General features: G+C 35.2%; 2 protein-coding genes and 1 non-coding gene across 4 annotated transcripts in view; 1 reads left to right on the top strand and 2 right to left on the bottom strand.

Moving 5' to 3' along the window:
• The window catches only part of MED4 (mediator complex subunit 4), a 1,135,161-nt gene that overhangs the window by 162,165 nt on the left and 947,343 nt on the right, over positions 1 to 25,653 (top strand). The gene's annotated exons all lie outside the window — the stretch shown is intronic.
• The window catches only part of FNDC3A (fibronectin type III domain containing 3A), a 232,182-nt gene that overhangs the window by 197,815 nt on the left and 8,714 nt on the right, over positions 1 to 25,653 (bottom strand). For both annotated transcript variants that reach the window (XM_050766259.1, XM_050766260.1), the window contains exon 2: positions 4,330 to 4,467. In XM_050766259.1, coding sequence (XP_050622216.1) covers positions 4,330 to 4,428 — 99 coding nt within the window. In that variant the 5' untranslated portion in view covers positions 4,429 to 4,467. The remainder of the gene's footprint in view (positions 1 to 4,329; positions 4,468 to 25,653) is intronic.
• On the bottom strand, positions 21,660 to 21,766 carry LOC126940936 (U6 spliceosomal RNA). The gene has a single exon (XR_007720994.1). It is a non-coding gene; the product is annotated as a U6 spliceosomal RNA (small nuclear RNA).

The following is a 25,653-nucleotide window of genomic DNA, read 5'->3' as shown; positions in this document are numbered from 1 at the left end:
ACCAAGCCAATATTTACTCTACCCCAAATCATCCCGGGCCAGGTACCGGGCTACCAGGAATCACCCTTACAGCCCAAAGACAGTCAGAATTATTAAAACTAGCCAATCCAACACTATTTATTTCGCCTTGCCTTTCCTGTGAAAACCCCAACAAAAGGTTTGGTCCAGGATTTCTCCTCACGCCTTCTTCTGCCTCCTGATGAAAACGTGCTGCTTCTCACTTTGGCCCTGCCTGTATGAGATGATACACCCCCTTCTTGGGAAATTTAAGTAATAAAAATCTTCTTTCAATGGCATTAGCCTCTGTGTGCCATCTCTTAAGTTACTTCTGTAAATTAAAATCCCATGGGTACAAATGAGACGGGAAGTTATAAAAATAATTTTTAAAAATTAATGCAATGGAGAAGGTATAATAAAGTATAATAGTCGGGCATGATGGCTCAAGCCTGTAATCCCAGCACTTTGGGAGGCCGAGACGGGCAGATCACGATGTCAGAAGATCGAGACCATCCTGGCTAACACAGTGAAACCCTGTTTCTACTAAAAAATACAAAAAACTAGCCGGGTGAGGTGGCGGACGCCTGTAGTCCCAGCTACTCGCGAGGCTGAGGCAGGAGAATGGTATAAACCTGGGAGGTGGAGCTTGCAGTGAGCTGAGATCCGGCCACTGCACTCCAGCCTGGGCGACAGAGCAAGACTCCGTCTCAAAAAAAAAAACAAGTATAATAAGCAGGCTAAATTTTTAAAGCTCTTAACTAAAACTTTAAATGCATTCAATCCTTTTGGAAGGTAAGTAAGTAGAAATTAAGAGAAGATACATTAGTAAACTGATAAACCACACAAGAAACTAAAACATCTGAAATTTTCTTTAGATGGTGGCAATAGAGAATAGAACTGAGCATTCCACTTGCGCTTGAAGCTCATGTTCTATAAAACTGGTCTGGAGGTTCTAACAGGGCACACACATTCATACAGGCTTTCCTTCTGCTATCAGGAAAAGATATCTCAAGTCAATCATGTAACAAAGAATGTACAATGGTAGAGCCACCTTAGAAGACAGCTTCATAGTTTCTTACAAAGCTAAACACAGTCCTACCACACAATCCAGCAATCACGCTCCTAGGTATTTATCTACATGAATTAAAATTTATGTACACCCAAAAATCTGCACATGAATGTTTAAAGCAGATTTATTTATGACAGCCTAAAGCTGGAAGTGACCAAGATGTCCTTCAACAGGTGAGTGAATAAACAACTGGTCCATCTATACAATGAAGTATTATTCAATAATGAAAAAGAAATGAGCTATTAAGCCAAGGAAAGAAATTATCTACACCATACTGCTAAGTGGGAGAAGCCAGTCTGAAAGGGCTACATACTGTATTGCATTCTTAAAAACATAAAACTATAGAGAGAAAGTAAAAAGATCAGTAGTTGCTAAGGATTTGGGGGGAGTAAAGGAAGAATGAAAAGGTGAAGCACGGGATTTTTAGGGCAGTGAAACTATTCTGTATGATACTGTAATGATACATAACATTACCCACTTGTTAAGATCTGAAGAACTGCTGTACAACACCAAGAGTGAACCCTATGGACCTTATTTAATAATAATGCATCAATACTGGTTCATTAGTTGTAACGAATATATCTCACTAACACAAGATGTTAATAAATGAGGAAACTGGAGAAGAGGTGGTATATGAGAACTTTATACTGTCTGCTCAATTTTTCTTATAAGTCTAAAACTGCTCTAAAAATAAAGTCTATTATAATAATGAAAAAGGGAGGCAGATTCCATAATCACAAAAAAGGTTCATAAGCTGCTTGTCAAAATGAATAATAAATGCCTATTACAGTCTCCCTAAAGGCAACACCAGCAGTGATGTCAGGAGAGATTCCCTCTAGTATAATTCATAAGCCAAAAGACCCACTGTGTGTAACATGATACAGTAGAAAATATGTTTACTGTATTAAACCAGAAAATATTAATGAGGAGACAGATAATCTTAATAGCCAACTACAAAAAAGTTAATTTGATCCCAAGAGTAGAAGAGAAATCATTCCATACAGCATAATATTCTGAAGAAAAGTCAAGACAAGGGACAAAATATGTCATCTTGAATTTTTAACATCATGCTTGTGCATGACACTTTCATCTGTCAGGAACAGTCTTTTGGTCTGTGGATAAACAGGCATCAACTAAGTTGTGTCATATCTCCATAAGTAAGTTATAACTTGGCATATCAATAAGTTCTTGTGTTAAGACAAAGAAATGTCTGCTGTCAAGTTTATTGCCCTCCCACCTCTCATTATTATCTACTTGGTATATAGTCCCTTACATTCTACCATAGCCATTGGTTCACTCTTTACACTTCATATGCATCCTTCGTAACTATCTCCACGTTTTCTGATCCACTGCTTATTATAACTATCTCTATTTATTTAAATCCTGACTGGGATATCTAAAGTTTCTTCAGTCTTTTAAACATTTATTGAGTGCTTTATTTAGGATTCAGCAAACATTTACTGAGCTCCTTCAGGCTCATTTCACCCACATAGCTATAACTACTTTAAGATATTATTACCTCAATTTTCTAGAGAAGTAAACATACTCAGAGAAGTTAAGTAACTTGTCTTTGGCAACCAAAATCAAATCCAAATCTATCATGCCACTCCAGTGTTTTCTTCCACTCGTGTTTAGCTCTCTCCCTACTGAACTACATGCAACCTGCTAGTTAGAATTCAAGGCTTTACTATACACTTCCTGAAATCTGTTTGTTTGTTTTTAAACTCTACCAAAAAACCTGTCCCTAGATCTTCTAACTCCACCTGCTCCTTTAAATCTTGCTAGTAGGTTCTTCTATTCCCAGATCCTTTCTCTATAGCCATCTACACCATTACTGTTACATGATAGCCATGGTGCCTTCAAGATTTCAAAAAAATTCTGCTCACCAAATTTCCTTCTGGGGGAAGGAGAGAAAAGTCTTGGGATGACATCACGGAGTTATTTCAGCCTGCTGTGTTCCCCTTAACAGAATATACAACTATAGCAACTATATCAATGTACCGTAATTAACTGCTTAATAGATTCTTTTACACATTAGATTATCAACAACTTGAAACTAGCGACTGGCCTGAGGCAACAAATGATAACTGAAGACACTTGGACAACCTCATAAAGTAAATGAATACCTGCCACATCTACTATTTTTGTGAGCAGAAAATCTTAACAGACTTAAATTTGACCACGAAAAGCAAGTTCGTGGAATGAAATTGCTGGGATCAGAGCATGTACAACAATTAAAACCAGGACACAACACTTTTTGCCATGTTTACACTGAACAGAAAAATTCAGAATCCAAGCCAATTGCTATTAATTTTTCAATAATAGCCCTTCATCTTGTAAGCAAATCATAATTACCTACTATAGATACTAAGTTTATAAAGAAAATCTGACTTTCTTTTTTTTAAAGTTTCCCAGGGAGGCAGTATGAGTAACAAGAGCATAAGCTTTGTGTGATGCTGAACAAGTTATTTAAGCCTTTCTGAAACTCATTTTGCTTCAGCTGCAAAATACGGGCAGGTGTTCCTACCTCATAGAATTGTTGAAAGAATTAAATGAGATCATAAAGCTCTTAGCACAATGTTTATTACATAATGGGCACCTAAACTGTTCCTTCTCTTCCTCATTATCATTTATTATGTTCTTAGTGTTTGTTTCCTTACCTACTGTTAAAATACCTACCATATAAGATAGTTGTGAGAATGAAGCACATTGCCTGGCACATAATAAGTACTTGGGAAAGCTTATTATTCCTATCCCTTTTAGGATTACTGTGGGAATAGTGAAATCAGTGCAACCACATTTTAAATAAAGACCTGAGCTGGGGAAAAAAATCTATCAGCTTTTCAGGAATTGTGTATTTACTTTTGGAAGGGAGAGGAAAATGGGAAGGAAAAGACAACGTTTTATTACTACGTAGTAGGCAAAAATCATAATTTCATAATGATTTGAAATGATTTATAATAATCATTAAGGTACAAGGCTAAACTCAGGGACTAGCACACTATTTGTCTAAAGGAAAACAAAAACAACTTGAATGGCAACTAAATATACACATAAGAAATCTGACCATTAATTCACAAGACATTTTAGAAGAGACTTCAAAAACAGTCTCATTATTTTTATCATCTTATAAAACTGAACAACATTTTGAACTGGGAATTTAAAACACGAAATAACAGGAACTCACTAGTGTGATTTGTTTTAAATTTTGCATAAATATATGTGTATTCAACATAAAGAAATAAATATTTCAGTTTTCTTACCTGTTGTGTTCCATCTGCACTTACAATAGGGGCAGACAAAAGAGAAATATCACTACTTAAGATCTGAGTTGTATCCAGTAGTGGTGGATGCTCTGCCATTATCAATAAGACATTAATATACTGAATAACGCTCCAACTCTGAAAAACAAACATATATAGTCATTTGTAAGTACATCCTTAAAATATAGTAAAACATTGTACATTCAAGATGTTTCATTTTTTAACCTAAAAAGATATTCTTGTCAAAAGAAATTCTAGAATACTCTGTTGACTACTTTTTTTTCCAATCAATAAGCCATTTAAGGAAATACATTTCTTACAATTCAAATTACTTTGTTTGTCAAAGTAGTCAGTAAGTTTATATATTAAAGAGAATATCAGCAGGCTCTATTTAAATTCTATGTCTGTCTCTCCACCCCTTCCATCTCTATATAATATTTTATTTAATTTAACCACCACTACTTTACCTAAACACTGGGATAGGCACTAAAATACAGTGATTCAGTGAGGCAACTGTCACTAGTTTTTTCTATGGGCAGACAAGGTAATTATGAAGACTCAATGCCCCTCATCACCCTATCTGTCTCTAGAAACAACACAAGAATAATAATGATTTTTCACTGATTCCTCAGACAAAACCCAATGGTAGAAAAATCTGCTCAGGATTACTGAAGAACCTTCAAGTTTGAAGTTTCAAGCTCTTATATTATTTATTTTGGTTGTATTAGTCTTTTCTAAGTGATATCTATTTACAATAAATCAATAATTTCAATGAAAAAACAAATACATTTAGAAATCTTTAACTGTACAGACAGTATCACATACAAAAATAAAAGTAAAAGATAATGTAAGCAATATTAGTCTATCATAGACAAAGTTAACTAATAAAACATCAGCAAATTACATTTCAAGATGAGCAAATTGAGTATAATAATAAATACACTGAATCTATATTGAAAATTTAAATAAACATTTTGGAATGTTTACAGCATTCTACAATTCAGTAGTGTCAAGAGGGTTAACTTTTATAAGAGATTAAATTCATGTTATTTATTTAAAATCTTGACTCTGCTGAATCTCACAAGTTGATTTAGCTTGAAAATAATTTTTCATGTAGATATACAACAACTAATATAATGTTTTAAAAATTATTCAGTATAGGTATCTACTTGAAGGTTTCGTAATTAATACCACAATAATATAAAATGTGTCATTTTATATTATTTAACTGTCTCATGAAAATGCATATTCTTTAAACATGTTTATATATAAACTAATGCAAATCTAACTTCTGGCATAACCTGTATTGCTATATTACTTAAAGTTCAATAAAATCACTAAGTACTTTAAATCTTGTCTAATAAAGTGGCTCTGTGGAATATACAAAGAATTATGAGAAACAATAAATGTATTATTTCTCCCACTTGCATATCACAACAGTTAGTGTAAGAAACATTTCCAAGAAGCTAATTTGGGATTAACAAGAGAGATTTTGTAGGCAATCCGATTTTCTTAATAAATTTTAAAAAATAAAAACCACTGAGCCATTTAAATTTTGTCATTTTATTCTATTTGCAATATTCTATACACTATGTTCAGCTAAAACTGCAAGCCGCCATTATTATTTTAATTTTAGAATGTAACAATGAAGATATAACCACAGTTTTGTTTCAAGAGATGGACTGGTAGTTTTACAAATAGAAATACAGATTTTCTTTTGAATCTTCAAGTTAATTCCAATACTAGTGCTATTAGAGATTGGGTATAGAGCCACATGTTATATTTGAATATTTACCATTCCATTTAAGTCATTACCTTTTTAAAATTTTCAACACATTGGTCAATTTGCAGAAGGTATTATCTTTCATTTTAGTCTTTTTAAAACTAGGACACACTAAAGTTTCATTTATAAATTGGTTTATTGTATGGCCATATCTATCACACGCAAAGTAGTTGGTTTTATTTAAACTTGCAAATTCAAAACTTTTACCCTGCAACTCAAATGCTGGCATTTAGAAACCAGACATTCCTTTCATTCCTTCTGTAGAGAATACTGTCAGTTTCTTCCTTCAATAAATTACTTCTAATTTTGTTACTACTCACTTTCTACATTCTAGTCTTATCTTGTGACCTCAAACAGCCTCTTAGTTTTCGTTATACACTTATTTTTATTTTTTATAATGTAAAATTTGATGTATTTTTAAAAAGAATAGAAATAACTTACAGCATGTGTTAACGTCCACGGAGTAAATACTTCCCTGCCACAGCCCACTTCAAACTACCAATGATTTTAAATTGACCTGCAAATTCCTGAATTTTAACAACCAACTTTTGTACACAAGTTAAGATAGCTCCAGCATATCACTGTTGATATGTCAACATTTATTTATGTAGCAATAATGTGAAATATTAATGTTTGGATCAGTGTTGCATGTGGAATCTTGCAAAATACATAAATAAACATTTGCAGACTCTGGGTGAAAAAAACCTGGATATCTTTGTACTATTCTTGCAACTTTTTTTTTTTTGGTAGATCTAATATTTTAATTAGTGTCAAATTAAACAATGTTGTTTTAAATGTAAGAGAGGTTGCAGATCTGAACATACAAGGTTTAACCAAAGAAAAGGTCCTAAAAGATAATGCAGAAGAATATCTTCATAACCTTGGGACAGAGAAAGATTTCTTAAACAGGATATAAAATACATTTCTTAAAACATAAAGAAAAAACAATATATTGGATTTATTTAGAATTAACTGTAATTTCTTTTAAAAAGCTTTAAGAGAATGAAAAGGTAAGTCACAAACTGAAAAAAGATATTTACAACATATACAACTAATAAAGAGCATACATTTTGAATATATACCAGCCTCCTGCAAATTGATTTTTAAAAAAAGATAGAAAAATAATAAGAGACTTGAATCTACTCTCCACAAAAGCAGAAATGTGGCTGGGTGCAGTGGTTCATGTCTGTAATCCCAGGACTTTGGGATGCTGAGGTAGGCAGATCACTTGAGGTCAGGAGATCAAGACCAGCATGGCCAACATGGTGAAACCCTGTCTCTACTAAACATAAAAAACTTAACTGAGTGTGGTGGCAGGTGCCTGTAATTCCAGCTACTCGGGAGGCTGAGGCAGGAGAATCACTTGAACCTGGGAGGTAGAGGTTGCAGTGAGCCGAGATCATGCCACTGCACTCCAGCCTGGGCAACAAAGCGAGACCCTGTCTCAAAAATAAAAAATGTGGAAATGCAAGAGGCCAATAAAATGAAATGAAAAAGACTATCAAGTGATAATGAGGTTATGGAGGCAAACTCATATGGAACAGAAATGAAAATTCGTAAAATCACTTAGGAAAAGTTTGACATTATCTACCAAGGTTGAACATATTCATCCTCTATGACCCAGGTATGATCCAGCTATTAGATTCCTGGTAGATAACAAGAAGGCTCATAGGAGCCATTACTTGTTAATAGTCCTAAATGTCCTTTGTAAATAAACTGTGGCTGTTTCATTCAATGGACTATATGCAGCAATGAAAATTAATGAACTAGTGATACAGGAAACAACATGGATAAATCTCACAAACACAATATTCATGAAAAACACACAGAAGAATACAGGCTGCACAATTTTATTTACAGGAGGTTGAAAAACAGAAAAAACCAATTTATGGTGTTAAGAGTCAGGACAGTGGTTGCCTTTGACAAGGAAGAAAGGGTGGGAACACCGGCAAGGCATGAAGGCAGTTCCTTGGGTGATGGTACTATACTATGTCTGGACCTGGGGGGCTGCTATGTGATGATTACCATTAAGTTATTCACTAAGCTGTATACTGATCATATATGCACTTCTTTATGTATATTATCCTTCAAAAAATTATTTTTAAAGGTTAAAGTTACCACATGATCATCTCAATTGATGTAGAAAAAGCATCTGACAAATTCAACACCTTTTCATAATAAAAAACACTCAATAAACTAATAGTAGAAGAAATATACCTCAACATAATAAAGGCCACATATGAAAAACCTACAGGAAAGATCACACTCAATGATGGAAGACTGGAAGTTTTTCCTTTAAGATAGGAAAAGGCAAGGATGCTCACTTTTGCTATTTCTATTCAACACAGTACTGGAAGTTCTACCCAGGGCAACTGAGCAAGAAAAAGAAATAAAAGGCATCTAAACTGGACAGGAAGAAATAAAATTACCTCTATTCACAGATAATATAATCTTACAGGCAGAAAACCCTAAAGATTACACACAAACTGTTAGAACTAATAAGTGAATTCAGCAAAGTTGCAGAATACAAAATCAACACATAAAAATCCATTGTTTGTATATATAACAATGAAAGTTTGAAAAAGAAATTTAAAAAATTCCATTTACAATAGCAACCAAAAGAATAAAATACTCAGGAATAAACCTAATCAAGGAGGTGAAAGCCATACACTGAAAACTACAAAACACTGCTGAAATTAAAAACACAAATGCAGAAAACACCCCATGTTCACAAAGTGAAAGATTTCATATTGTTAAGATGTCCATACTATCCAAAGCAATCTGCAGATTCAATGCAATCCCTATCAAAATCCCAATAGCTTATTTTGCAGGAAAAGAAAAGTCCATTCTAAAATTCTAGTATCTCAGGGGATCCCAAATAGCCAAAACAATTTTGAAAGAAAACAAGCTTGAAGGACTCACACTTCCTGATTTCAAAACATACTACAAAGCCATAGGAATCAAAACAGTGTGGTACTGGCATAAAGGAAGACAATAGACTAGTGAAATAGAATAGAGAGCCTAGAAATAAATCCTTAGCATATATGACCAAATAATCTTCAACAAGGGTGCCAAGATCATTCAATGAGGAAAGGACAGTCTCTTCAACAAATGATGTATGAAAAACTGGATAGCCACATGCAAAAGAATGAATTTGGATTATATTACACTATATACAAAAATTAACTCAAAATGGATTAAAGATCCAAATGTAAGAACCAAACTGTAGAACTTCTAGAAGAAAACACAGGGAAAAGCTTCATGACTTTGGATTTGGCAACTGTTTCTTGGATATGACAGCAAAAGCGCACGTAACAAAGGCAAAAATAGACAAATAGGACTTAAACTTAGAAACTTTCGTGCATCAGAAGACACAATCAACTTTTGTGCATCAGAAGACACAATCAACAGAGTAAAGAAGTATTCTATTGGAATGGGAGAAAACATTTACAAACTGTCTTAACTTGGTCTGCTACTAAAAAAAAACACACACACACACAGAGTATGTAACTGAAACAACAGACATTTATTGGTCACACTTGTGGAGGCTGGGAAGTTTAAGATCTAGGTGCTGGCAGATTTGGTTCTTGGTAAGGATCCTCTTCCTGGCTTTCAGATGGCTATCTTCTTGCTGTTGCCTCACATGAGGGAGAGAGGACACTCTTGTGTCTCACTCTTCTAATATAAGAACACTAATCACATCATGGGAGCTTCACCCTCATGAACTCATCTAAGCCTAACTATTTTCAGTAATTACCTCCCCAAATCTCCACCTCTTAATACTATCATTTTGGGGGTTAGGGGTTCAACATATGAATTCTGGAGAGACACTAATATTCAGTCTATAATATTCGGCCCCTGACCTTCCAAAATTCATGTCATTTTCATTCTATACCAACAGCCCCCAAAGTCTTAACTCACTGAAGTATCAACTCTAAAGTCCAAAGTCTCATCTAAGTATCACCTAAATCAGATATGGGTGAAGGTAGAGGTACAATTCATCCTAAGGCAAAATTCCTTTCCAGCTTTTGTGAAACCAGATATGTTACGTATTTGCAAAAGACAATGGTGGGGCAGGCACAGCACAGACATTCCTGCTCCAAAAGGGAGAAATCAGAAGAAAGAAAGGGGTGACATGTCCCAAGCAAGTCCAGAACCTACCAAGGCAAATACCGTTAGATCTTAAGGCTTGAGAATCATCACCTTTGATTCAATGCTCTGCTTTCCATACCCACTGGAGTAACGATCCTGCCTTTCAGACACTGAAATGGCATCATCACTCCCATGGCTCAGTGAGGTGACCTGTCCCTTCTGCTTGGTGGGGCCCTGACCATGCAGTACCTCTCACAGGGACCTTCCCATGAGGCTCTGCTGCGGGGCAGTCCTGCCTTTTAAAGCTGAGGTGGAAGGAGCCTCGCCCTATGGGCCCATGCACTTTGGATCTGTAGTGGGAGTAGCAGCCCTGATGACTCTGAATTGCCTTTGGAGTCCTTCTCCCTTTTCTGAAATGATCATGCATGTTTACAGCCTGCCTTCATTCTATCCCATGTTCTCTATTTCCTTTAATCTCAGCTGGCAGTGTTTCTAATATAATTCCATCTCTATTCCTGGCTTCAGTTGAGATGGCTGATTAGGTCCATGGTTTACACCCACACTAATCTCCTTAGCAAATGGTCAGCCAGCCACACCTTTGATGTTCTCTTCCAACTGTTCTTTCTCATTTCTGTAATACGGATATGCTGAGAATTTTCCAAATCTTTAAGTTCTGGTGCCTTATTGCTTAATAATTCTTTATTCAATTCATTTTTCTTTTTTTTTTTTTTTTTTTTTTTGAGACGGAGTCTCGCTGTGTCGCCCAGGCTAGAGTGCAGTGGCCGGATCTCAGCTCACTGCAAGCTCCGCCTCCCGGGTTTATGCCATTCTCCTGCCTCAGCCTCTCGAGTAGCTGGGACTACAGGCGCCCGCCACCTCGCCCGGCTAGTTTTTTGTATTTTTTAGTAGAGACGGGGTTTCACCGTGTTAGCCAGGATGGTCTCGATCTCCTGACCTCATGATCTGCCCGCCTCGGCCTCCCAAAGTGCTGGGATTACAGGCTTGAGCCACCGCGCCCGGCCCTCATTTCTCTCTTTTTACATTTTACTATAGGTTGACTATCCCTTATCCAAAATGCTTGGGACCAAACTCATAATGAAATATCTTAGGGATGAAACTCAAGTCTAAACATGAAATTCATTTATGTTTTATATACATTCTACATAGACAGAAGGTAATTTTACATAATATTTTAAATAATTTTGTGCATGAAACAAAGCTTTGACTATTTTAACTGCAACCCATCACATGATGGAATTTTCCACTTGTGGCATCATGTCAAAGCTCAGAAAGTTTCAGATTTTTGATATTTCGGATTTTTAAATTAGGGATGCTCAACCTGAATAAGCAGTGAAGAGGAATCAAATTGCTCCTTCAACACTTGGCTTAGAAATCTCTTTACCTAAATACCCAATTTAATAGTTCACAAGTTCTGCCTTCTAGAAAACACTGGAACATAAACACAATTCAGTCAAATCTATTACAAGGATCGCCTTTTCTCCATTGTCCAAAACATGCTCCTCATTTCCATCCAAGACCTCATCAGAATGGCCTATCATCCATGTTTCAAACAACATTCTGTTCATGATTATTTGTGTCCTCATTGAAGATGGAGGCTTTCTCTCCAGCTCTCCTCTTTTCTCTAAGAGCCCTCACTGGAATTGCCCCTAGCAGTCTGGTTGCAGCAATCTCGGCCTTTTTTTTTTTTTTTTTTTTTTTTTCATGGACACACATCAAAACCTTTCCAGCCTCTACCCATTATACAGTTCCAAAGCTACTTCCACATTTTCAGGTATCTGTTATAGCAATCCCCTATGTGTTAGTACCAATTACTGTCTTAATCAACTTAGGCTACCATAGTAAAATAACAGTTTGGGTGCTTTAAACAACAGACATAATCTTTAACAGTTATGGAGGCGAAGATGTCCAAGACCAGGGTGCTAGCATGGTTGGCTTTTTGGTAAGAGCCCTCTTTCTGGCTCTCAGATGGCTACCTTCTCTTTTGTCCTCAGGGCAGAGAGCACGCGAGCTCAGGTCTCTTCTTCGTCTTATAAGGACACTAATCTGATCATGGGGATCCCATGCTCATGACCTCATCTAAGCCAAATTATCTCCAAAGGCCCCACCTCCACATACTGTCACATTGGTGGTTAAGGCTCAATGTATGAATTTTGGGGGGTATACATTCAGTTCATAACACTATTAGATGCTTTCTCACTCAGCCACTGACATAATTCTGAATCTGTTGTTTCCTTACACATGTATTCTGCTAGTTTTCTTCCTTAACCTTATTATTCATATCTGTTAATTCACCTAGATTTGTTATATATATGATGACAACAGCTTAGACCTAGAAACTAAGGTAGATATCTCACGAGAATAAGCTTGGTCTGGGGTTTGAAACTTCAGTTCTTTTTGTCTACAAAGCATGTGGGAAAATGCAAAGCGGGATTACATCTTGGATTACAGCAATAGCATAACTGAAGTGCTGATAGGAAAAATCTGTACATTTAGATTGAGACATCCAATGTCTTTTTTTTTTTTTCTTGAGACAGAGTCTCGCTCTTGTTACCCAGGCTGGCAGGCGGTGGTGCGATCTTGGCTCACTGTAACCTCTGCCTCCTGGGTTCAAGCAATTCTCCTGTCTCTCTCTCCCGAGTAGCTGGGATTACAGGCGCCTGACACTACACCCAGCTAATTTTTTGTTTTTAGTAGAGATGGGGTTTCACCATCTCTCAAACTCCTGACCTCAAATCATCTGCCCACCTAGGCCTCCCAAAGTGCTGGGATTACAGGTGTGAGCCACCACGCCCTGCCGAAATCCAATGTCTTTTGATGTGGTTTTCTGATGTGTCTAATTCAAAATAAAAACTGTAGGTCTCCAGAGCCATTTGTAAAACCACAAGACTATCATATGCAGTTGTTCCTTGGTTTCTACAGAGGATTGGTGCCAGGATCCCCAAAGATGCCAAAATCCACAAAACCTTAAGCTCCTTATATAAATGGTGTAGTATTTGCATATAACCTACGCACATTCTTCTGTATACTTTAAATCATCTCTATATGACTTATAATACCTAATACAATATAAATGCTATGTAAATAGTGATACTGTATTGTTCAGGGAATAATGAAAAGGTCTGTACATATTTAGTACAGATGCAACAATCCATTTTTTTCCAAATATTTTCGATCCATGGTTGATTGACTACGTGGATGTGAAATTCCCAGAAATGGAAGGCTGACTATACTCCAAGGAGTTTTAGTCGTTTAACTCTAGAATTTAGGAGTTTTTAAAAATATACATATGAACAAAATGTTACATAAAAATATTAGAATTACAGTAGCAACTGTATCAAGATGGTGAGATTATGTAACCATTTTTCTCTATTTCTCAAGGCTTTTTTTTGTAATATGGATATGGTTTATACCACCATCAAAATTTTGATTTAAAAATTAATAGTCTTGAAGAGCCATAGGCAATCACACATATTTGGCTTCTCAACCATCTAAGCACCCTTTCAGGAGAATTTAAATAAATTTTGCTAGAACTTGGACTTTATCCAGATTACTAATTTATCTCATGAACTGATATCCTAAAGTGTATTTTTCCAATGTAGACTTCTATTTCATTTTTAATGTTTGGATTTTTTATCTTCTAAACTTGACTACATTAGACTAAAAACAAGGTATTTGAAATTACCTGTGGTGGAATTTCCTGAAATGAAAGTCATGGGAGTCACTCTGCAAAATTATCTTATCATTTCTTACCAGAAACCTAAAACAAGTATTTCATAGATTGTATTTAACAATAAGAACAGGATATTAGGTTATTTTATATTTTGGCCGAAACTAATTAATTCTTTGAATTACCCTCTTTGATGTCAACTGTACTGCAGAAAAATGGCTCTTAAAAACATAATTACATGCATTATTTCAGTTCACCTTAAATTTCCATATGTTAATGTGAAATTTTATGAAGACATAATAGGCAATCTTGCTTTTTTCTTCTATATTTATAAAAGAAATGCACATTGGTAGAGAAAGTAAGAGAGGAGGAGAATGGTAAGAAGACAGTGCTATCAATCATTTTCAATGACTGATATTAAATTTTTAAAAAGACATTTTATAATTCAAAAGATTTATGCTTAATCCAGTTCCTTGCTTTTCTTTCTCTCCCCCATGCTCACTTTTTTCATTTCTTTGGATATTGGAAGTATAAAACAGTACAAGATTTGGTACAAAAAAAGGCTACAACTAAGAGTGTTATGCTAAAAAAAAAAAAAAAAAAAAAAAAAAAAAAAAAGGCAGTCCTCAATCAAGAAATAGGCTGCTTTGCAGTATTCTGTTAGAAATCAGATATATCTGACAATTTAATGAAAGAAATAAATAAAAAGGCCTTTGACCCTTAGAGTGGCTCATGACTGTAATCTCAGTACTTTGAGAAGTTGAAGCAGGAGGACCACTTGAGCCCAGGAGTTTGAGACCAGCCTGGGCAACAGATTGAGAATTTATTATTGTTATTATTATTATTTGTTTTAAAGTCAGATATAATTGGAAAATATTTTCTCACTGAAACACTGTAATAAGTGATAATTTCGCTCTCAGATCATGCTGTAAGAGTTAAATTTAACCTACATCTTTCTTAAAGCTTTTTATTGTGGAAAATCTCAAACATACACCAATGTAAACATAATAGTATAATGAACCCCATGTACTCATCACCCAGCTTTAACACATGACCAGTCTAGTTTCATCTATACCCCACTTCCTGTCTTGTAGTATTATGAAACACAACTAGGACATTCCAAAACTTCATTTGCAAATATTTCAGTATGTATCTCTGAAAGATAGGAACTCCTTTCTAAAACATAATTACAAAACCATTACCATACACACACTTTAACAATTCCTTAAATCATCAAATATGTAGTCAGTGTTCAAATTTTGCACTGTCTTGTTAATTTTTATTAAAACTTGTTTGAATCAGGATTTGTATTAGATGTGCACACTACTATTTGCCATGTCTTTAAAAACCTTTTAATCTAAGTACTATCCATTTGATTGTCATGACTTTAATAATGTTTTAAAAGTAATTTTTTTTATTTCTGAAGACCGCATTAGTCTATTCTTTATTTATGAAAAAATCAATAACTTGTATCAGTCCTTAAAAGTAACTTTAACTAGATCATATAAAGCTGATGAATCTTTTCATCTGGATATATCAAGAGATAATCAATGGAGGTAATTTGAGGAACATCAGCAAGATCACACTTTAATAACCAATTTTAATTTGATTAGAAAAATCTCAAATAGCCAATTTCTAAGATTAACGAATGTATTATCAATCTAGTGAAACACAGTTTTCTATATCTTTATTCCTAATTGCTGTTAAGATACTAAAACTTCATTACTATCTACCATTATTTTGCCTAAGAGCACATTCTGGGCACATTTCACTCTCTTGATCAAAAATGTTAAAAGGAGTCAAGGAAGGATTTTATATTATGAGAATTTTTTCAACCTACAGAAAAGCTGAAATAACTGAACAGTAAACATCCATATACTTGTCACCTAGTTTCTAAAATTGACAGGTTTTAATTGCATGTATTCCTCCAGTGATCTTTTTTTAACGCACTTCAAAGTAGCAGACATTAGTATACTTCACCCCTAAACACTTCTGCATGTTACTAGCATTCAAAATTTTAGTTCCTTAGAACAAAAGTTCACATATGATAAAATGTACGAATCTTCATTAAAATTTTTTTTGCCAAATTCCTTTTACCAGAAATGTACAAATCTTAAGTGTGCTATCATATGAGATTTTTAAAAATGAAACTACTATAAGTATCTAAGAATCTAAAGTCCTATTGTTGCTCTAAGATCACAGCTTTCAAATACTGGTATGTATCAGAATCACCCGCAGGGATTATTAAAACAGATTCCTGGGCCACACACAAGAGTTTCTGATTCAACAGGTGCGTGGTGGGGCCCAGTAAATCACATTTCTAATAAGTTCCCAAGTTAGGCTGATGCTGCCAGTCTCTGGACAACACAAATCTAAGACTAAATAAATTTTTACATTAAGTGCTAACTGATAATAAGGATATAAAGTTGATAACAATGTAAGGTGTATACCTCATTCTGGAAAGCCTCATCCCAGATGTGAATACATTTTCCTTCAACTAGAAACAGATGAAAATACTGACCTAAGGATAAGAAAGTATTTGTAAAGGAATCAAGTTTAACGAAGAATTTTTAATTGCCTTTGGATATTATGGTCAAATCGATATACTAGGAGAGTATGATATACTATCCTCAGATTGAAATTGCTATTTTCTGCAGGTTAAACAAAGTTGAAACTTTCAACTTTGTTGAAAGTTGAAATGGCAGAGTAATTAGTTAAATGTATTAAACAAACATGCACCAAGTAGTTGTCATAACTACTTGTTTGGTGCAAAAGTAATTGTGGTTTTTGCCATTACTTTTAATGATACAAATGGTACTTTTAATTGAAAGCAAGGGCAAAAACCACTGTTACTTTTGCACTAACCTAATACAATGTGTCAACTACTCTTGATTTTTGAAATAGTTTTGCTGAGGTATAACTGACATCAAATTGCACATTTAAAAGTGTACAATTGGATAAATTTTGACACATAAATACACCTGTGAAACTATTACCGTAATTAAGATAATGAACCTACCCATCATCTCTCAAATTTTCCTACTATCTGTAAACTGGAGCCTTTGCATTTCCATGAACAATGATGTTGTTTTCATGTGCTTATTTGTCATCCAGGTATATTTTTGGTTGACTATTTGTTTGATTATTTTGTCCATAATACTAGACTGTTTTCTTATTATTGATAGTACTTTATATATTTTATATATTTTTTGATAGTGCTTTATATATTCTGGATACTAGTCCTTTACTAGATAAGTGATTTACAAATATTTTTTCTCCCAGTCTGTGGCTTGCTTTTATATTCTCTTACCAATGTCTTTTGAAGAGAAGTTTTAAATTATGATAAAGTACAATTTATCAATTTGCCATTTTATAAATGGTGCTTTCAAGGCTATACCTAAGAAATCTTCACCTAATGCAAGGTCACAGAGATTTTCTCCTATGTTTTTTAAAGAAATTTCATAGTTTTAGGCTTTACATTCTTTCTACTTTCTATTAATTTATTGAGAGGGGTATTGAAATCTCCGCTAAAATTGCATATTTATGTACAGACAATCCCTAACTTGTGATGGTTCAACTTACAATTTTCGGACTTTCTGATGGAGTAAAAGAGATACACATTTAGTAGAAACTATACATCAAGTATCCATACAACCATTCGGTTTTCCACTTTTCAGTATTTGATAAATTACAAGAGACATTCAACACTTTATTATAAAATAGGCTTTGTGTTAGATGATTTTGTTCATCAACCATATGATAATGTAAGTGTTCTGAGCACATTTAAGATAGGCTAGGCTAAGCTATGATGTTCAGTAGATTAAGTGAATTAAATGCATTTTTGACATATTTTAACAAGGTAGGTTTATCGAGACATAACCTCATCATGAATTAAAGAGCATCTGTATTTCTCTCTGCAAGTTCCAGCATATATTTAGAAACACTCTTTTTTTTTTTTTTCTTTTTCCTTTTTTTTGAGACAGGGTTTTTGCTGTGTCACTCAGGCTGGAGTGCAGTGGTGTAAGCATAGCTCACTGCAGCCTCAACCTCCCAAGTTCAAGCAATCCTCACACCTCAGCCTTCCTAGTAGCTGGGACTACAGGAATGTGCCACCACACCCAGCTAATTTTCGTATTTTTTGTAGAGCGGAGTTTCACCACATTGCCCAGGCTGGTCTCGAACTCCTGGACTCAAGTGATTCAACCCCCTCAGCCTCCCAAAGAGCTGGGATTACAAACATGAGCCACTGCCCCCAGGCCAGTTCCTATATTAAATGCATAAATACTTATAATTGTATGCCCTCTTAATTAATCCCTTTATTAGAATGAAATAATCCTCTTTATCCCTGGTATGAATTTTTTGTTCTGTAACCTAACTTCTGGTTTAACTTAGTGATTTCAGTTTTCTTTTGGATAGTGTAAGCATGGTATATCTTTTTCCATCCTTTTAACTTACTTAAATTGGATTTCTTGTAGATGTGAAATATTTGGGTCTTAATTTTTTTAAAAATTGAATCTAACAATCCCTGACTTTTAATTGTGGTATTTAGGCCATTTATATGTAATGTGATTGTTGATATGATTGGATTTACATCATCATCTTGCTATTTGTTTCAAATGTTCTTTGTCCCTTTTCCCTCTTTATCAGCTTCATTTTTAATTATTTCCTATTATACCATCTCCTCTCTCTTGATTTATAGGCTACAACTCTTTGTTACTTGAGTGGTTTCTTTAAAGTTTGTAATACACCTCTTTTACTTATTACTGTATACCTTTAAGTAATATACTACTTCAGGAATATGTATCAGAACCTTTCAACAATAAATCTGCAATTTCTCTGGGATTTTTGCTATTATTATTGCATATTTTACTTTTACATGTTTTAAACCTCACATTGCCATTTTTTTAGGGAGCTGGAGGGGAGGGCAGGGTCTCTATCGCCCAGACTAGAATGCAGTGGTGTGATCTTGGCTCACTGCAATCTCTGCCTCCTGGGTTCAAGCGATCCTCCCAACTTAGCCTTCCGAGCAGCTGTAACTACAAGCATGTACCACCATGCCTGGCTAATTTTTGTATTTTTTTTTTTTTTGGAGAGACAGGAGTTCACCATGTTGCTCAGGCTGGTCTCAAATGCCTGGGCTCAAGCATTCTGCCTGCCTTGGCCTCCCAAAGTGCTGGGATTACAGGCATGAGCCACTACACCTGACAACTGTCATCATTTTTAAATTAAACAGTCATTTGTCTTTCAAAGACATTTAAATAATAATTTTTTTTCTAAATTGTATGTATTTGCCCAGGTAGTTACCACGTACAGTACTCTGAACTCCTTGTGACCAAGTTTCCATGTGATTTAATTTTCCTTCTGCTTGAAGGACTCTATTTAACACGTCTTTTAGTTGAGAAATGAAAGTGATAAATTATTTCAGCTTTTGTATATTTGAAATCTTTATTTTGCCTTTATTTTGAAAGATAGTCTACCTGGGTAAAAAGTCCCAGGTTGACAGTTTTTGCAAAAAAATGTTTTAAAGATATTGCTTCGTTGTCTTCTAGCTTACATTGTTTCTAATGACAGATCTGATGTCACCTTTATCTTTGTCCTGGTTTTTCTTTGGCTGCTTTTAAGATTTCTCTCATGGACTGGGCACGGTGTTTCACGCCTGTAATCCCAGCACTTTGGGAAGCGAAGGTGGGAGGATCACAAGGTCAAGAGATCGAGACAATCCTGGCCAACATGGGGAAACCCCATCTCTAATAAAAGTAAAAAAATTAGCCAGGCGTGGTGGCTTGCACCTGTAATCCCAGCTACTCGGGAGGCTGAGGCAGGAGAATCACTTGAACCTGGGAGGCGAAGGTTGCAGTGAGCCGAGATAGTGCCACTGCACTCCAGCCTGGCGACAGAGCGAGACTTTGTCGCAAAAAAAAAAAAAAAAAAAAAAGAAAAAAAGAAAAAATTCTCTTTAAGTGATTTGATTATGATGTGTCTTAGTAGAGTTTTATTCATCTTTCTTATGCTTATTGTGCTTATTGGTTTATAGTTTATATCTATTTTGGAAAATGGCCATTATTTCTTCAAATATTTTTTCAGTTATTGTCTCTAAATTCTATTTTCTTTCTTCTGTGCTTCATTTTGGATAGTTTCTATTGCTATATCTTCATGTACACTAATCTTTCCTTTGACAAAGTCTAACATGCCATTAATGTAGTATATCTTTGACACATAATTTTAATCCAGACAGTGTCTCTATTTAACATGTTCAATCTTTTTGTTAGCTTCTCTAACACTCATAACTGTTTTAATAACTATCATCATCAGTATCATTTGAAGGCCAATTTCAAGTGATTTTTCTCAATATGGTTTGTATTTTCTTGCTTCTTTGCAGACTCAGTAAGTTGAACTGAAGGTAAGATAATGTCAACTTTATCTTGTGGGCTGTTGGATATTTTTGTATTTCTATAAATAATCTCAATATTTGTTCTAAGATGTGGCTAAGGGACTAGGACAAAGTTTGATTCTTTGGGACTTGGTTTTACAATGGATTAGGCAAGAACAGAGTTGCATTTAATGTGTAATTCATTTTTCCCCACTACTAATGCAAAACCCTCCAGAGTACTCTACTGAATGCCTTGTAAATTATGAGGCTTTCTGTTCTAGCTAGTGGAAACAGGCACTTCTTCTGGCCCTTTGTGAGTCTGGATACTGTTCTATATACAATCTTTTTAGTTGGCTCTTTCTCCAGCCCTGCGTAGTTTCCTTAAATGTATATGTTTATTAGTACTTTGCTGAACACTTAAGGTTTTCATGTCTGATAGCTTTAACTTATAAATTACTACAAGCTTTCTTTTCTTTTTGAGACAGGTCTCATTCTCTAAGGTTTTCATGTCTGATAGCTTTAACTTTAAATTACTACAAGTTTTCTTTCTTTCTTTTTTTTTTTTTTTTTTTTGAGACAGGTTCTCACTCTCTCACCCAGGCTGGAGTGCAGTGGCACAATCATGGCCCACTGCAGGCTCCTGGGCTTAAGCAATTCTCCCACCTCAGCCTCCAAAGTAGTGGGACTACAGATATGTGCAACCATGCCTGGCTTACTTACTTATTTATTTACTTATTATTTAGCAAAAACAAGGTCTTGCTATGTTGCCAGGCTGGTCTCAAACTCCTGAGATCAGGCAATCCTCCCACCTCAGCCTCCCAAAGTCCTGGGACTATTAGGCATGAGTCAAGCACTTGGCCATACTACAAGCTTTTAAATTATAAATTACTACATTATGGCTTTTACCATTCTCATATGCAATTTAGATTCTGAAGAAGGTTGTTTCACCCTTTAATGTATAATGATACATATCTGCAGTAACAATATTTTTGGCTTTACCTGTTGCTAAAGTAGGTATATTCATAAACATTCCAATTTGGCTTGGATGTTACATTTCATCAGTGATGTACTGTTTATGAATTTATGCTTTCGGGTGGAGAGTTCTGCAGACAACTATCAAGTCCACTTGATCCAGAGCTGAGTTCAAGTCCTTAATATCCTTGTTAATTTTCTGTCTCATTGATCTAATATTGACAGTGGAGTGCTAAAGTCTCCCACTATTACTGTGTGGGAGTCTAGATTCTTTGTAGGTCTCTAAGAACTTGTTTTATAAATCTGGGTGTTCCTGTATTGGGTGCATACATATTTAGAGGAGTTAGTTCTTCTTGTTGCATTGAGCCCTTTACCATTATGTAATGCTCTTCTTTTTCTTTTTTTATCTTTGTTGGTTTAGTCTGAAAAACACGGAACACTTCATGAATTTGTGTGTCATCCTTGCGCAGGGGCCATGCTAATCTCCTCTGCATTGTTCCAATTTTAGCATATGTGCTGCCAAAGTGCGCACAAATTTATGCTATTTAAATAAGTTATAATGTATTTTCGTTTAAGTGCAATAACATTTTTATATATAGGGCAGTGATTATAGCCATAGTTTTGTAATGCAATAGGTCAAACCATATGAAATTGCCACTGAGGTCAAAAACTTTAAAATATCAACAATTTAACCTAATAAACGTATTCATACACTTTTAAGGAAATCAATAATTTACAGATTGTTAGCAACAAATTTACTATAACTTATTTATCTTATTCGTCTCCAATCCCACAGCCACTGGAAAGAAGGAAAGGGTAGTATGGGTAGGATGGATAAGCCTCACTCTTTTATGTCCCTTAAGTGAAGAAAGGTTTAAAAGGGAAGGGGGCATTCAGAGCCACCGTCCTTACCCCTCTTAGTCAGATATAGTAAATTTAAATTTAATTCAGCATTTAGGAGAAACTATACCTTAATACTAACATGAAAATTCTGTTAAAATAGACTTCAAAGGAAATCTTGATCAAAAAGATACTTCCAGTCAGGAAACTATGGAAACAAGAGAGAAAGAATTGCTTCCAAGAAACGAACCCCAATCCATTAAAGGACTGATAGTGTGCACACAGATCAGTTTTTCTTTTTTTAAGTAACATCTTATGTTCCACATATAGCTCTAGGTGTCTAGCATCTTTGGAGCACACAGGCTACCCTTTAGAGCCAAAAGACAACTACACCTAAGACAATCCTATTTTCACTTCCAAATATTTTATTGTCCTTTCTATAAGTATTATACAAAACTGTAGTTTTTATATTATAGATTGTTAACTTTGCTTTTGTAGAACTTCAAATTCTTGGTTATATCTATCAGTATGATTTTTGGACTGAAGATTAAACCTGTAGTTTCTGAATATTTTCTGGCCACAGTAATATACTGGTAACAATTCACACAGAAAGTTTGAGTTCCTGTGTAAAAGCTGCTGTATTACTATAACTTAACCATATTAACATGTTTCCTTCACTAATTCCTCCAAAATAATTTTACCATATCATAAAAAAATCAAGAAACATTTATTTCCTATAAGTAGATTTGTCTGCAGAATCCAGTAGTCCTTAAATTAGTCCTTTCTGAGATGACCAGACTCTTCATTTATAAATCTACAACTACGCCTTGGTTAAAGATTGCCTCTAATCATACTCGTCTTCTTTCAACTTCTTTTAAAAAATCTTCCGGGCCAGGCGCAGTGGCTCATGCCTGTAATCCCAGCACTTTGGGAGGCTGAGGTGGGCAGATCACGAGGTCATGAGTTCGAGACCAGCCTGACCAACATGGTGAAACCCCATTTCTGCTAAAAACTACAAAAAATTAGCCGGGTCTGGTGGCACATGCTTCTAGTGTCAGCTACTCGGCAGGCTGAGGCAGGAGAATCACTTGAACCCGGGAGGCGGAGGTTGCCGTGAGCCAAGATCATGCCACTGCACTCCAGCCTGGGTGACAGAGCGAGACTCCGTTTAAAAAAATGCAAACATACAAAAGTTCGCTGGGCATGGGTGACGCGCGTCTGTAATCCCAGCTACTCAGGAGGCTGAGGCAGGAGAATCGCTTGAACCTGGGAGGTGGAGGTTGCAATGAGCCGAGATCGTGCCATTGCACTCCAGTCTGGGTGACAGAGTGAGATTCCGTTTTCAAAAAAAAAAAAAAAAAAAAAAAAAAGCACTTAGTTCTCTTTACTCTGTCTTCCTCTCAAGCTTCTGATTCCTCTCTTGACCTCTATCATTAACTGTCTTAAAATATTAGGTTCTAATATTAAAGGGGAGGATCAAAATATTCAGAAATATGGGACTTGAAAAAAACTACATTCAAAATTATAACTTTACATTTAAAAAAGCAAAGTGTTTTTATAACAGAAACTCTGAAAATAAAAGGCACTTTATTTTGTCTTGGTTGGCAGTTGTGGTTACAGAGGTTAAGAATCACTGGTAGAATTCTCACTTCTTTAACCCACTTTAACACCGTTTCAGATCCAACACTATACTGAAATTGCTATTTCTAAAAACACCAATGACTTCAGACACCAACTGGGAAGCTTCTGCAAGTGAAATGAAGTGCTATTAAAAATTACACAGGGAAAACTGACATAAATCAAAGCTGTCCACCCAGAAGGAATGGGCCTCATCAGGACCAATCATAACAAAGCCTTGCATGTGTTGTTATGTTTGTTATATCACCAAGGCTGCACTTGCTTATACTTGAAAATACACATACAAACATTGTTTTTAACCCTTTCCTGACCCCTAATCCAGCTTCTGTTTCTATGGCTAACAACTGTGGTGTACCCTTCCAGTCTTTTTTTCTGCACTTACTTGTGTATTAGGTTTTCTGGGATTGGTTGTTACATAAGTGAAATCATATACACTGCTTTTGTGTATTGTATTTTTTGTGTATGAATTGTGTCTTTGTGTATGTATTATATTGCATCTTGCCCTTTCATGTAAAATATCTTAAGAAGTACATCTATGTCTATTTCATGTTTTTTCATAAGTATCTAATATTATAGCATAAAGGCACACCATAATTTAACTGTTCTAATGATGACATTATTACTTCCAGTGTTCCTTCATACACTTTCTCCTCTGCATGGAATAATCATGCAATACTCTCTATTAACGTATGATAGCATTTCTATATTACAGACATATAGAAATAAAACTTCTGGTTCAGGAGAATGTACATTTAAAATGGACAGATACTGCCAAACTTTTCTCCTAAAAAGATGAAGCTATTTATATTTGGTTCAATAATATTTCTTCAAAACTTAACAGGTTACCTGTATTTCTACCTCTATAAATTTCCTGCTTACATTCTTTCCCATTTTCCATCAGGTTATATTTTTCATATTGATTTGTAGTTACACCTTATATACCTTGAATATTAATTCTGTCTATTATATGTCAAATATTTTATCCCAGTCTATTGCTTGCCTTCCTTTTTAAATGGCATCTAAGTTTGATGTCTCACTTAAAAGGTCTTCTCTACTCCAACAATTTTTTAAATTAACTTTTAAAAGTTTTGTCATTCGAGTTAATGGGTGCAGCACACCAACATGGCACATGTATACATATGTAACAAACCTGTACATTGTGCACACATACCCTAGAACTTAAAGTATAATAAAAAAATAATAATAATAAACATTTTTTATTTATCAACATTTAGTCCAGCTGGGGCCGGGCGCGGTGGCTAACGCCTGTAATCCCAGCACTTTGGGAGGCCGAGGCGGGCGGTTCACAAGGTCAAGAGATAGAGACCATCCGGCCAATGGTGAAACCCTGTCTCTACTAAAAGTACAAAAATTAGCTGGGCGTGGTGGTGAGCATCTGTAAGCCCAGCTACTCAGGAGGCTGAGACAGGAGAATTGCTTGAACCCAGGAGGCGGAGCTTGCAGTGAGCCGAGATCACACCAAAGCACTCCAGCCTGGCGACAGAGCGAGACTCTATCTCAAAAACAAACAAACAACAAACAAACAAAAACAAAAAACAAAACAAAACCATTTAGTCCACCTGAAACTTAGTTTTGAGAGTGTCATGAAGTGGGTACCCAATTATCTTTACTTCAATTAGACAGACTTACTTCAGTTAGACCCTTTATAGACTAGTTCTTCCATTCACTTATCATACAATTCTTCTTTATCCATGGATCTTCTCCTGAATTTATTATTCTATTCCTTTGATCAATATGCCTATTCCTATCCCAAATTCTTATTTTAATACTTGTAATTTTATAATGTTTTGACCTTTGATGGGTATATTCCCATTTATTATACTTTTTTTGAAATTTACTTGGCCATTCTTGTGCAAGCTCCCTTCTCAAAACTTGAACCATCAGTTTGTCAAATTCCATTTTTAAAATCCTGTTGAATTT

Source organism: Macaca thibetana, chromosome 17 (genome assembly GCF_024542745.1).
Source record: "Macaca thibetana thibetana isolate TM-01 chromosome 17, ASM2454274v1, whole genome shotgun sequence".
NCBI classification, from domain to species: Eukaryota; Metazoa; Chordata; class Mammalia; order Primates; family Cercopithecidae; genus Macaca; species Macaca thibetana.
This window is presented reverse-complemented; position numbering and strand designations above follow the sequence as displayed.